General features: G+C 41.7%; 1 protein-coding gene and 1 pseudogene across 3 annotated transcripts in view; one reads left to right on the forward strand and one right to left on the reverse strand.

Moving 5' to 3' along the window:
• KIF3C (kinesin family member 3C) overlaps positions 1-11,873 on the forward strand; it is a 33,891-nt gene extending 22,018 nt beyond the window's left edge. For 2 of the 3 annotated variants that reach the window (XM_011356534.2, XM_011356533.2), the window contains exons 6-8: positions 8,770-8,878; positions 9,055-9,227; positions 9,444-11,873. In XM_011356534.2, the coding sequence (XP_011354836.1) occupies positions 8,770-8,878; positions 9,055-9,227; positions 9,444-9,537 (376 nt within the window). In that variant the 3' untranslated portion in view covers positions 9,538-11,873. Of the gene's footprint in view, positions 1-50; positions 3,579-8,769; positions 8,879-9,054; positions 9,228-9,443 lie in introns of those variants that run through there. The other variant, XM_011356535.2, reaches the window with a different exon arrangement.
• On the reverse strand, positions 7,587-7,705 carry LOC111737604 (annotated as a pseudogene).
• Positions 11,874-12,754: the final 881 nt, after the last annotated feature.

Raw genomic sequence — 12,754 nt, forward strand, 5'->3', positions numbered from 1 at the left:
TCAGCTCCCTGAGTCAGCATTTCCACCTGTTTCCACATCCTAACCCTTAGGTACGGTTTGCGACCGTTGGCTGGGTATGCACCTCCCTCTGCTGGTGGCTATGAAGAACAAGACCTGATATTCAAACCCAACAGAGTGACTGCCTGCCTGCCTCAGCTGGACCACTGTCCCTTAATGGAAAGTCTGTATACAGTGGTGTGTAGGAAACCAGATACCAATGCACATACCTGGAGATTCTTTGCTCTCTTTATCCTAAGAATATCAATGTAGGGTAGAGCAGGAGTCTCTTCAAAGCTGGGGCAGGAGGCTAGCTGTATAGGTCTACAGATTCTCACTGGAGCATCAGATGCCTGATTCATCTGACTACATTCTGAAAAGCTGATCCTACCCAAGATGACACTATGCAAGTTTGTAAGTGGCAGGTTCATGAGTAGACTTTTCAGTGGTGTCACTTTGGACTTAAAATCTACCTTTCCAATCTAGGTAGAGACCCACAGTAGTACAGCATCTCTACCCTGGCCGCAGCTAGAATTACCTGTAAGTTGAGTTCCAAAGAGTCTGTTTTAAAGGATTTTGGTTGGATCCCAGGACATAATTTTTTTTCCCAAAGCTTCCAGGTGAGGCTTCCAGCAAGGAAGCCAGACTTGGAAACTACTACTCTAGCGCCCTCTGCTGGAAGAAGATGCTGGTGAGGTTTCTGCTCTGTAGGGTTATTTTGTGCTTAGAAAAAGTTCCTCAGTTGAAAAAGTTTGCGGGTGGAGGAATTCCTTTACATTGGATAGAGATGTGATGAGAGAGTATCTGAGATAGCATGTGTTCTTTAACCTTGTATTTTGAAAAATGAGAATTTCAAGAATAACCATGTGCTTGCTTCTGTAGTACATATACTAAAAAAAAGGAATAATACAAATAATTCCCACATACCCTTCACCAAATTACACCAATTAATATTTTTGCCACCTCTTGCTTTCTTAATTCCCCACCCCCACCCCCAACCATTTGAGATTAAGTCAGGAGACATCCTGACCCTTTATCTGTATTTCCTAAGGAGGACATTCTCTTACATAACCACAGTACAATGATCAAATGCAGGAAATTTTATATTGACATAGTGTTATTATATAGGCAATGTTTAATTTTAGCCAATTATCCCAGTAACATCCTTTATGGTAGTTCCAGCCCCCCTACCACCACCACCACCTGAGATGATATATTGCATTTGTCATGCCTCTTTAGTCTCCTTTAATCTGGAACTGAGAAGGGATCTTGAATTGATTTCTGTAGTTTCACGCATCAGGGGAGTTTATTCATTTCTCAAAACATTGTCCCTGCAATTTTGGTTCGAGCGCCTCAAGCACACAGTCCAGACTTGAAAGCGTGGTGGGTGCTTTGCCTGAAGCTGAGCTCTCTGCTTAATGATTATGCATTTCTATTCTTTATTTCTGGTTTTCTTTTTTTTTTTTAAGTTTACTTTCTTTCTTTTAAATAACTCAAATAACTTTTAAACTAAATGACCTTTTAAGTAACTTCTCTTTTTTGCAAAAATAAAATGGTTTGCATACACTGAAACACCATTGACAGATTTTTTGAAATTAAAATAGCTATCTTAAAATAGCACATTTTAAATAATTTTTAGAATAGGTACCAGTAATAACTTAAAAAAAAAAAAAAAGAAAGAAACCCTCCAACATTTAGATAGGTATCTTCGTTGACTGTTTAACCATTGCCTTTTCCAGCCCATTGTCTCTTTTATCCCTCCCTTCTATTTTAAGTGTGAATTTATGCTCTTTGTGCGCCCGTTGGAAAACCAGAAAACTTTGATCATTCCTCAAAAGCTTCTTGCTTTAGCTTACTCTGTAGTGTTTTCTGTAACTCCCTGGGAAGGATCAGTCCTGACATATGTACCCCTTTGACTTCAGTCTGCACAGGGTTGCTCCCCACTCTGCATTTGCAGGTCTATGTTAGCAGCTCTCCTAGCTGGATCCTGATAGGACTGCATTTCCTAAACATTTTATGTTAAAAATATAAAGTTATAAATATATTTACAAGTTTTTTCAAAATTATTGTTAAGTATATTCATGACTTAACCATGCTATTTTACATACAGAGTATATATTTTATATAGAAAATATCAAATTATGTCTGGGTAAGAGTGAAAGGTATTAAGGCAATTTATGACATATCAGTGTTCTCTACTGTACTTAAATACAAATGTTATAAACAGCAGGTTATAGATTCCTCGAAGAAAAAACTCCAATAAATAAGTTACTTAAAAGAGACTTATTAATAAGTACCAGGTAATCAACTACGTGTGATTCTGAATTACTGCTATAATTTTTTTCTTTTTTTAATGTCACTGTTCATTTTGCTATGTCTGATAACTGCAATAAATAATATTTATCTCAGAACTCTTAAAAATCACACAAAAAAATACAAAAGGAAAGTAAAAATAGATCTAGGAAGTTTTTATGTGAAATAAATGTTTTAAATTCCTCCCTCTCCATTTTTTTAAAGTAGCAGTTGATGGTTAAAAATTAAAAACAATTCTCATAATTGGAATCCCCATTGTGATTCTGACTCAACATCAAGAGCTGGAGGATAGCATCGTGGTTCAAGAGCCACTGGCCTTGATCTCTGAAATCATCTGCGAAGCTCCCCCATTTCAGGGAGCCATGGCGCCCGAGACTGCGGCTCAGGCCGCCTCCCTGGGAGAGAAGGTGCTTCCCTCCGCGTTGGGTCCCACCATTTGCAATGTGACTTAATCAGGGCTGAAAAACTCTTTTTTTCCTAAAGCATATTTAACTCATCAGGACATTGTCCCTTTTGCTCAATTCAAGTGTGGAATACTGTGTTTTACTTTGGCCTGTGGTATTCTGGGGATGAAAACACTGAAGGCTGTTCAAAAGCCTTCTTGGAAAAAACAATTACCTAAAATCATGCTGTCCCTTTAGAAAACCTTTGTCGAACAAACGTTATTTCTCCTCCTACTCTAGCAACAAGCGTCTACTCCACACACTCTTCTCTCTCTAAAACAAGGGGTTATTGTCAGGCAACTCTTGAACTGCACCCATATCAGCTTATTTTGGAAGTCAATTCCTTTTACTTTTTTCTCCACTATCTCTACGTGGCCACTAGTTGATACACAGTAACTTCAGGTGAGGTGACTTTGACCATCACAGTTTTGTCTTAATATTACTTTGAAAAAGCATTTTTGCAACCAGCTCTAGCCATCACTATTTTACAAGTATGACCTTTTATCTTTTATTGTGTTTATATTCAATTATCTTCTAAGAATCAAATATTTGGCAATGTCTGTAGCCCATGGTTTACAGTTCACGAAATTCTATTTGTCACTTTAGCCCTTTGGCCTTTGCAATCCCAGCCACCTTAGATTCTTTTCAAAGGCATCTTGGTGCAGTAGAAAGAGACCGGACTTTGTATATATAACATTCTGAATTCTAGTCCCTGCTCTGCCACTTACCTGTGGCCTTCAGAAGGTTTTTGTTTTAACCTCTCTGAACCCAAGTTTCTTCACCTGTAAAGTCAGGATAATAAATGTACCCTGCAGAATTGTCAAAGTTGTAGTGAAATAATTAATGTATGTGAGTCTCCAGGCCAGTAGCTGGCACAGAGAAGATGATCGATAAATGGTTGCAGTCATCCCAATAAGCCAATATTACAGTTAAGGGGAAGCCAGAGAAACCAGTCTGCCTTTATCCCTTAGAGGTGCTATAGAAGGGCAGTTGGTTTGTTGTTTGTGTTTTACTTTTTAATATTTAGGCTACTTCCAAGTTTAAAGAGAAAGCACTCCTCACTCTAAATAGAATCAGGATAGAAAGTTAAACTAGTTTTGTTACAGAGGCAAAGTTTACCCCGGGAAGAATGTTCTCAGCTCTGGGTTGCATCCATAGATTTATTCACAAGCCTGTGAGAAGTGAAGAGAATCTGAAGCAAGGAGACATGTCAGCCTTCCCAGGCAGGGTGTGGGGCAGTGTGAAGGGAAATGAGAAGAATGAGAATTCACACATGCAGGGCAGTGCTGCGAGGTAGACAGCTGCCCTGCAAGGGGCAGAGGGACCAGATCATGGAGAAAAGTCAAATTTGCTGTGGCAGATGCCTGTGAAGGACCTGGGAGGAGAACACACCCTATGATATTGGATGCCTGTTTTCAGAACAAGAAAGGAAATGGGGTGATAAGACAGAGCTGCTGATGAGAATGGGGTCAACCCTTGAGATGGAATGAAGAGGTGACTTTTTAATAAGTGAGAGGAAAAGATTGTGAGAGCTGCCATATGAAGGGTGGGTCCTTAGGATCTACTGCACACAGGCTGACTATTGCCACAGGTCTCTGTCGGGAGGGGTGGGCACAGCTGAGCCAGGTTTACACCCTAGGATGTCTGCCACAACTGGCTTAGTGCACAGAGGTCAGTCATAGAAAGTAGGCCTGGGACAGAAGAGGGAGTAGATGGTGAGTTTGGTGTCCCAGTTACAGACTCCCCTCCCCCAGCTCCTTCTTCCCACATGCCACCCAGAATAGCCCTGGCATCGTTATTGGGTCGGGCTGCCAGTTTACGCTGATCTACTGCTCTGCTCGCCCAGCCCTGTCCCTCTGTCCTGTCCCCAGAGCCTGCAGCCTTCAAGGCGCACTTCAGCCCCAGACCCTTCCACATGTACTCCTGAGAGAGAGTACAGCAACATAAAAAAAGTATTTGAAAAGGTTCAAGTTCAAGTCTCTTTCTAATTGTATGAGCTTCAACACAAGAGACATCGCGGTGTCTGCCCTGTCTACACCTTGGGAGGCTGTTGTAAAGTTCAGGTGTGATACGTCGGCACACCTTATAAATGATAAGTTATTATTTTACTGATTTTACTCAGAGCTGTCACTGATGCTGCCCTCTGCATGTGACAGCCTCCCAGGCTCTACCGCAGCAGAGCCATCTCTTGGGCTTCTACAGCCTTATCTTTTTGTGTTTCCTTCTGTTAAGAGGAGTCAGCAGGGACCCCAAGTGGGGTCCAGCATGCTTTTTAACCCTTGATAAAATGAACCACAAGAATGTTTTTATTACCCTTGGCTGCAGGAGGAAAGCATTGTTCTGTCAGCTCCTGCACGGCTCGTTCTCCTATTCAAGGACAGAACGTCCTGTCTGTGAATTACTCAGCCTGTTTGGTCTCTTCTGCCTTCTAACTGCCTGCCTTTTGGCTTCTTTCATTGCTCATTTGTATCCCTGCTTGAAATTAGCAGGTGGTGTTAGGAATAAATAATCATGGCAGCAGCCATGTGTGGAGGCCTTGCATGTACGGTGCTCAGTGCCTATCTTGTTTCATCTCAGCGGTTCCAGAGGACAGGGCTGAGATCGCTCAGGCTCTCAGACGTGAAGCCAGTCCCCAAGGTCACAGAGCTTTCAGGGGCAGAGCCAGCATTCAAACCCGGGTCTTACTCCAAAACCCGTGTTACTATTTTTTTAATGGAAATAACTTTTTTGCTTTCTTTCCTACTTTTTGTTTTGTTTTGAACAATAAAAGTAATGCATCACACTCATCAAATTTCTGAAAGTAAAAAGTCTGACATACCGTGAGTTGGCTAGGATGCAGGGCAGTGGAAACTTTCATAGGTATATCCACTTTGAAAAGCAATTGGCCATATCTAGCAAAGTTGAAATGCACATACCCTACAACACAACCATTCCATTCTTGGGTATATATAGACCGCAGAGAAACTGTATATAAATGTTCACAACAGCACTGTGTTTAATGGCGGGGGGTGGGGAATCAACCTAGATATCCAACAACAGGAGAATATATAGAGATTACATATACACATGTATATATGTTGCTATATTAAAACTTTAAAATACTCAACTTATAGTTAAACTTTAATAATCTAATCTAGAGGTGCATGGATAAATCTAAAAAACATGTTTGTCGAACACAAAAACATGTAGTATGTATACCGTCAAAATTTGGAAATAGGCATACAAATACCATGTATATAGAGTTTATGAATACATATATAAGTAAATATAAAAACACACATAACATTGATAAGCACCAAACTCTGGGGAAGGAAACAGATGCGAGTCTTAAAAACTGGGTCTACATTTTATTTCGTAAAATAGGATTTGGAGTAAGTATAACAAAATGTTAAGATTTAATAAAGCTGGATACTAGGTATACAGATACATATATTATTTTCTATACTTTTCTGAATGTTTGAAATAATTTATTGGGTATAAATTTATACATATTCATTGTAAATTAATTCAAATATTGCAGAAAGGCATAAAGATCATTTTAAAAATCACCCATAATCACACAGTTCAAAGACAATAACTGTTAACATTTTGTTGACTATCCAGATCTTTTTCTAAGCATACACACACATTTCTTTAAAAACAAAACAAAAAGTATCATTTTTTATTTGCTTTTTTATTTTAATATGTTGTGGAAATCTTTACATGTATACATAGAGCCACACAATTATTTTAATGACTATACAATATTCCTTTGCATGGCTGAATAATAATTTAACTGGTTTCTGTTGAACACATTTGGGTTGTTTCTAATTTTTTGCAATTTTAAATAATATTGCAGCGAACATCCCTACATGCACCTTTTTGTCCCCATCGATGACTATTTCCTTAGAGAAATTCGTAGGAGTGGGAATTTGTGTCAAAAAATACACACTTTTTCAAAGCCAAGCCTGTTTTGTTTTGTTTTTTAAATAACAGCTTTATCGAAATAGCTCACATATCATAAAATTCACCATTTAAAGTATACGATTCAGTGAATTTTAGTATATTCAGAGTTGTACGATCATCACCACCATCTAATTTCAGAACATTTTCATCACCCCAAAAGGAAATCCCAACTCCACTCCCCGTTCTTCCCAATGCACCAGCCCCAGGCCACCACCAATATACTTTCTGTCTCTATGGATTTGCCTATTATGGACGTTTCATATAAATGGAATCATACAATATGGAGTCTTTTGTGTCTGGCTTCTACCACTTAGCAAAATCTTTTCAAGGTTCATCTGTATTGCAGGATGTGTCAGTACTTGACGCCTTTTTAGAGTTGAATAATATTCCACTCTATGGGTATGCCACATGTTGCTTATCCATTGCTCAGTTGATGAGCATTTATTTGGGTTATTTCTACATTTTAGGTATTATGATTAATGCTGCTTGTATACAAGTTTTTGTGTGGGGCTATGTTTTCAACTCTCTTGAGTATATACCTAGCAGTGGATGTGCTGGGTTATATGGTCACTGTGTTTAACTTTTTGAAGAACTGCCAAACTTTTTCTAAAGCAGCGGTACTGTTTTACATCCTCACCAACAGTGTATGAGGGTTCCAGTTTCTCTATATTCTCAGCAACATATGTTATTGTATGTCTTATTTGATTATGGTCATTTTAGTGGATGTGAAGTGGTATCTCATTGTGGTTTCAATTTGCATTTCTCTAATGACTAATGATGTCGAACATCTTTTCATGTGCTTATTGGCCATTTGTATGTTTTTAGAAAAATGGCTATTCACATCTTTTGTCCACTTTTCTTTATTTTCATTTTATTTTATTTTTTTAACGCCTACAGCACCTGGTATTTCTAAGTGGTCTCCCATCCAAGTACTAACCAGGCCCGACCCTCCTTAGCTTCCGAGATCAGATGAGATGGGATGCGTTCTAGGTGGCATGGCTGTAGACTCCTTTGTACATTTTTAAATTGTTTCATTGTTGTTGTTGATTTGTAAAAGTTATTTATTCTGGATAAAAGTCCCTTATTAGATACATGATTTGCAAATTTTTTTCCCATTTTGTAAATTGTCTTTCATTTTATGATGTCCTTTGAAGCACAAAAGTTTTTAGCTTTGATAAAATCCCATTTATCTATTTTTGCCCTTTGATTGCTTGAGCTTTTGATATATCTAAGAAACCATTGCATAATATAAGGTCATCAATATTTACTCCTATGTTTTTATCTCAAGAGTTTTATAGTTTTAGCTCTTACATTTAAGTCTATGATCCATTTTGAGTTAATTTTTATACGTGGTGCAAGGTAACGGTTCAACTTCATTTTTTTTTTTTTTTTGCCTGTGGATATCCAGTTGTCCCAGTACCATTTGTTGAAGCAACTATTCTTTCTCCATTATGTGGTCTTGGTACCCTTATAGAAAATCAATTATGGTAAATATGAGAGTTCATTTCTAGACTCTCAATTCTGTTCCACTAATCTATATATCTACCTTTATGCTAGTATCATCCAGCCTACATTACTATAGCTTTGTAATGTGTTTTGAAACTGGGAAATGTGAGTCCTCCAATTTTGTTCTTTTCCAAGATTGTTTTGGCCCTTCTGAGACCCCTGCACTGCAAGCCTGAGTTTTTAGTTATTTCGTTGTGCTAACTTTTATGAAGGAAAATGAAAAGCAGAACCACTAAATCCTAAGTGTTTTTTTGGTGTAGTATGTGAAATCGGTAAATGAATCTGAAAGCTAAAATAAGATTGAATTTCCTTTTTTCATTCCAGCCTTCAGTCAACCCTTTTTACTGAGGAAAAAAAAACTGAAGCAAAAAGAGTGAAGAAATATATGCCTCCTTGTGTTATACTAGTTTTAGTGGTCAGATCGTATTAGAGCAAAGAGAAGAAAATTCTAGAACCTGCAGTCTGCAGGGTGTCCTGTCTCCCTGAATGATACTTAATTCCCCATGCTATCATTTCCCCTTTGTGTTCGAAGGAAATCCATTCTAATATAGCCTCTTCCCTACAGCAATAACAGCCAAATGAAGAAGCGGCCAACGTCTGCAGTTGGCTACAAGAGGCCTATCAGCCAGTATGCTCGGGTTGCCATGGCAATGGGGTCCCACCCGAGGTACAGGGTAAGAAGCTGAAAAATAGAAGGAGTGGGGGGAGGGAGCCCAAGGGAGGCGATGCTCACAGCCTCTGCTTCCTCTGCCTACCTCATCACCCTTGGTACACCTACTAGTTACTGGGTGCCTAGAAGGTACAGTCGTCAGGGCCGCTGCTCATGTCTGGCATGATCCTCCTACCACAGGCTGAAAACATAATGTTTTTGGAGCTGGATGTGTCCCCTCCAGCCGTCTTTGAGATGGACTTCTCTCATGACCAAGAACAAGATCCCCGTGCACTACACATGGAGAGGCTCATGCGGTTGGACAGTTTTCTGGAAAGACCTTCCACATCTAAAGTCCGAAAGTCCAGATCCTGGTCAGTACCGTCACGGTCAGAGTGGGCAGCAGACTTAGCACAGGAGGCAGGGGAACTGCATGGGCATACCCAAAGGGTATGAAGAGAGGGTGATGACTGGGGCTGTGGGGAGGAGTTCCTGCAGCAACAAAGTGAGAGAAAGGTAAATCCTCACTTTTCCGTTTCCTGCACTTCCTCAACCTCCCCTTTTACCTACTTCCTCCCCACCCCCTGTAGGTGCCAGAGTCCTCAGCGGCCTCCACCCTCCACCACACATGCCTCGCTGGCCTCTGCTGCTCTGCGCCCTGCAACAGTGCTGGACCATGAGTGAAACTTCAGTCAGGCTGCCCGTCCGACAGACTCCTGGGATGGGGCAGCCAGCCGTGGATCATCTCGTCTGCCGCTCAGTGTGCGTGTGTGTGCATGTGCGTGTGCGTATGTGTGAGGGGGTGAGAATCTGACAGACCAGGCCTCTGTCTGCTCTTCTTAGCCTCCTTTATTTAATTAATGTTATTTATTCATGGAGCTCAGTTAGTGTGAGAGAGAGGCCCTCACCTGAGCCTGCCATGGTCACTGCGTAGCCTCCTTTCCTGCTGACTTTAGACCCACCAGTCAGACCTCAAGCTCCTCCCTGTCGGCTGTCCCCAGAAGGGAAGGTGGCCAGTGCCTGAGAAGAGAGGACTGTTTCTACTTGTCTCACTCCATAATCTCTATTTCCTCCTATGCTGCTTGATGGTGAGCAGCTCCTAAGCACTTTCTGAGACTAGAAAAATGCTAGGCGTCTCCTGAGGATAAGAGACTTTATGACAGTGCTCCCAGCAATCTCTGGGCCTCAGACAACCTCGTTCAGCTTCTTGGGCTCTTTTGCAAGGACTTAAAAGACCTCACCGATAACAGCCCATGCTCTTCAGCTTTGGCAAGAATTCATGGCTTCCCAAACTCTGCTTTCTGCCCACCTCTCCAAGCCTCAGGTGGGAATTGTGAATCAGCCAGTTGCTGCCTCCTCAGGACCTGCAGGAAATGGAACAGTAACGGAGACAATGTGGACAGTCATCAAGGGAAGTCCCTCCAGCAGGGCCCTTTGTTTCTGTCCCCCTGTGAGAAGTAACTTTGGTCAACAAGTGGTGAAGCCAGCTCCCCATTTTTGAGATGTTGCTCCTTCCTGCTTTGATCATGTTCCCTGCAGCTGCCTGGACACCACCACTTCACAGAGGAAGGGAGCGATGTCATTCTCCCCCGGCTAAACAAAGGTGTAAGAATCTGTTGCTTCCTCCTCCATTTAGCACAGGAGATGGAGACCCAGGCACCCTCTGCCAGCTTTGCCTCTTCCCCGTGTCTGAATCACATTTGTTGGGCACCATTTTGTTGAAAACTGACCCTTTCTTCAGCATTGTGCAAGTTGGTCCCTAGGGAAGTACTCCTCACTTCCCTTTGTGACATCCCTGGATGTCTCCAGGTATCTCAAGTGATAAGTAAATTTCTACAAAAAAAAAAAAAAAAAGATTAATTTTCACTGACTTACTTTTTAAGCGTATATTTTGGTGGAGGGGTGAAGAGGTAATCATGACAGAAAACCAGTGGTTTAGTATTTTAAAATGCCCTAATGGTGGGAGTCTCCAGTTCCTAGAATATAAGGATTACAGTCATTGGGATAAAAGCATAAAACTGACTGATCTGCCTGAAATTTGATATGTGAGAGGTGGCGGTGGGGGCTTATTACCTGGTTATTCTCTTTCCATCGGGTAATTAACCCTTCTTACACAGTTCAAGTTCTGCTGTAAGGACCAAGCTATGGTTTGGTTTAAATCAATGATGCTATCCTTTCTGCCATAATTACTGGACTAGACAGTTGGGCAACTCAGTTGCCATTTGCTCCTATCTGTCAAGGAAATAACATTTTTCATCAGAGCCCAAGAGATTATTTGAGACTCAGAATTCACACCAGAGGTTCGGCTGTGACTGGGACAGGAGTTGTATGTAGAAATCCCCCAGGTGGCCTGGGCACAGGGGGACCTCCAGGCCTGCACTGAGCAGCCTCTCTCAGTGACCTCTTTCTTCTTTGTGGATGAAGCATCACGTGTCACCCCCACTCACCACTTGGACACATCGACTCTGCATTGTCTAGTCACTTGACCCTCACAGTCTTATAGCACAATCTATCCAACTTCACCCCTCTCACCCCCTGGTCTGAGGGCTGGGCCTGAGGCGTGGTCGGAGGAGAGCTCCTGCCTGCGGTTTTGTGTACGTGTGTATGTGTGTGTGTGTCTGTGTGTGTGTTTAACTCCACAGGGGACACTCTACACTTAGTGTAAGATATGCTGGGAACAGGGCCACCGGGGTGGTTAGATCTCAGTCTCTCTGTCTCTCTCTCTCTCTTTGTATCAGACATTTGGTTGACAAAGTAAGGGCCTTGATTAGGACCAAATTTCCATGTCTGTTGCTATGGTCTTTATTTAGGACAACAGTTAACAATGCAGTGACCCATATATTACATATGTAATATATAAATATATATAAAAGATAATTACCCTCTGTCTCCTTGGCTTAGGATGAGGCCTCTCTGTTGAGCTGAAATGCACCTGCCGCTCAGTGCTGCCAGCAGCCTGCAGGTCCCAGCCCTGTTCAAATGAACACAGTTGATAATAAAGGAATGAGTATCGTCACAGAGTTGGTTGCCTGCCTTCTCGTGCCTTTGTTTCTTCCTAATTTTACTCCTTTTTTTTTTCATTTTCTTCCTTCCCTCTTTTCCTTGTTTTCCTAATAGGGGTTCAGCAGCATTTGGAGCCCAGCTGCAGTTATCAGCACTTTGGCTGCTTAATAAAAGGGGACCTATCTGCCCAATAAGGTCCCAGGCTCTAATCTGAAGTCTGTGCCAGAGCTATGACAGCAGCTGTTCATATTCTAGGTAGCAGTCCCCACCCAGTTAATTCTGAGCTATTAGCAGATTTCAGAACTGCCTAGCTGCTGTTCACATTAGCTGCCAATATCACTTGACAGCTCTGCCCTGTCTGTGCCTCCATTTATCAGCCAAGAGAGATTTTTAAAAGCCAATAATGAGTGTAAAGTACGTAGATGTGCCTGGCACCTAGTGGGTGCTGAATTAAAATAAAGACTGGCTTCTCCTTATCCTTTCTTCGCAGGGCATCCTTCCCTCCCTCCAGGTTCTAGCTCCCTGTAGCATGGAGGCCTCACACAAAATGAAAAGTAGATGCTAAAAGAACACAAAGCCCCCGACTCCTAGGAGAGCACGGAGCTTAGCCTGGTACACAAAACAGCAGTGAGCCTGTTGTGTGGCACTGACAGTTCTGCAGGGGCTCCCTGCCTCTGCACAAGTCTCTACCCCAAGTCTAACAGGGTGCCATGGCTGGAGCAGCTCTGCCATTTGAGAGAGATTTGCCAGGCGTTGTGTTAGCTGCATTACACACACAACTTCGTTTAATCCTCCGAGGTGGGAGTCATACTGTCACTGATTTGTAGATGAGATTTGGGGAAACTAGCTATAGGCATACCTCAGACCTATTGCAGGTTTAGTTCTAGACCACCGCAAT

This window comes from Pteropus vampyrus, unplaced genomic scaffold, assembly GCF_000151845.1.
Source record: "Pteropus vampyrus isolate Shadow unplaced genomic scaffold, Pvam_2.0 Scaffold28, whole genome shotgun sequence".
In the NCBI taxonomy this organism is placed as follows: domain Eukaryota; kingdom Metazoa; phylum Chordata; class Mammalia; order Chiroptera; family Pteropodidae; genus Pteropus; species Pteropus vampyrus.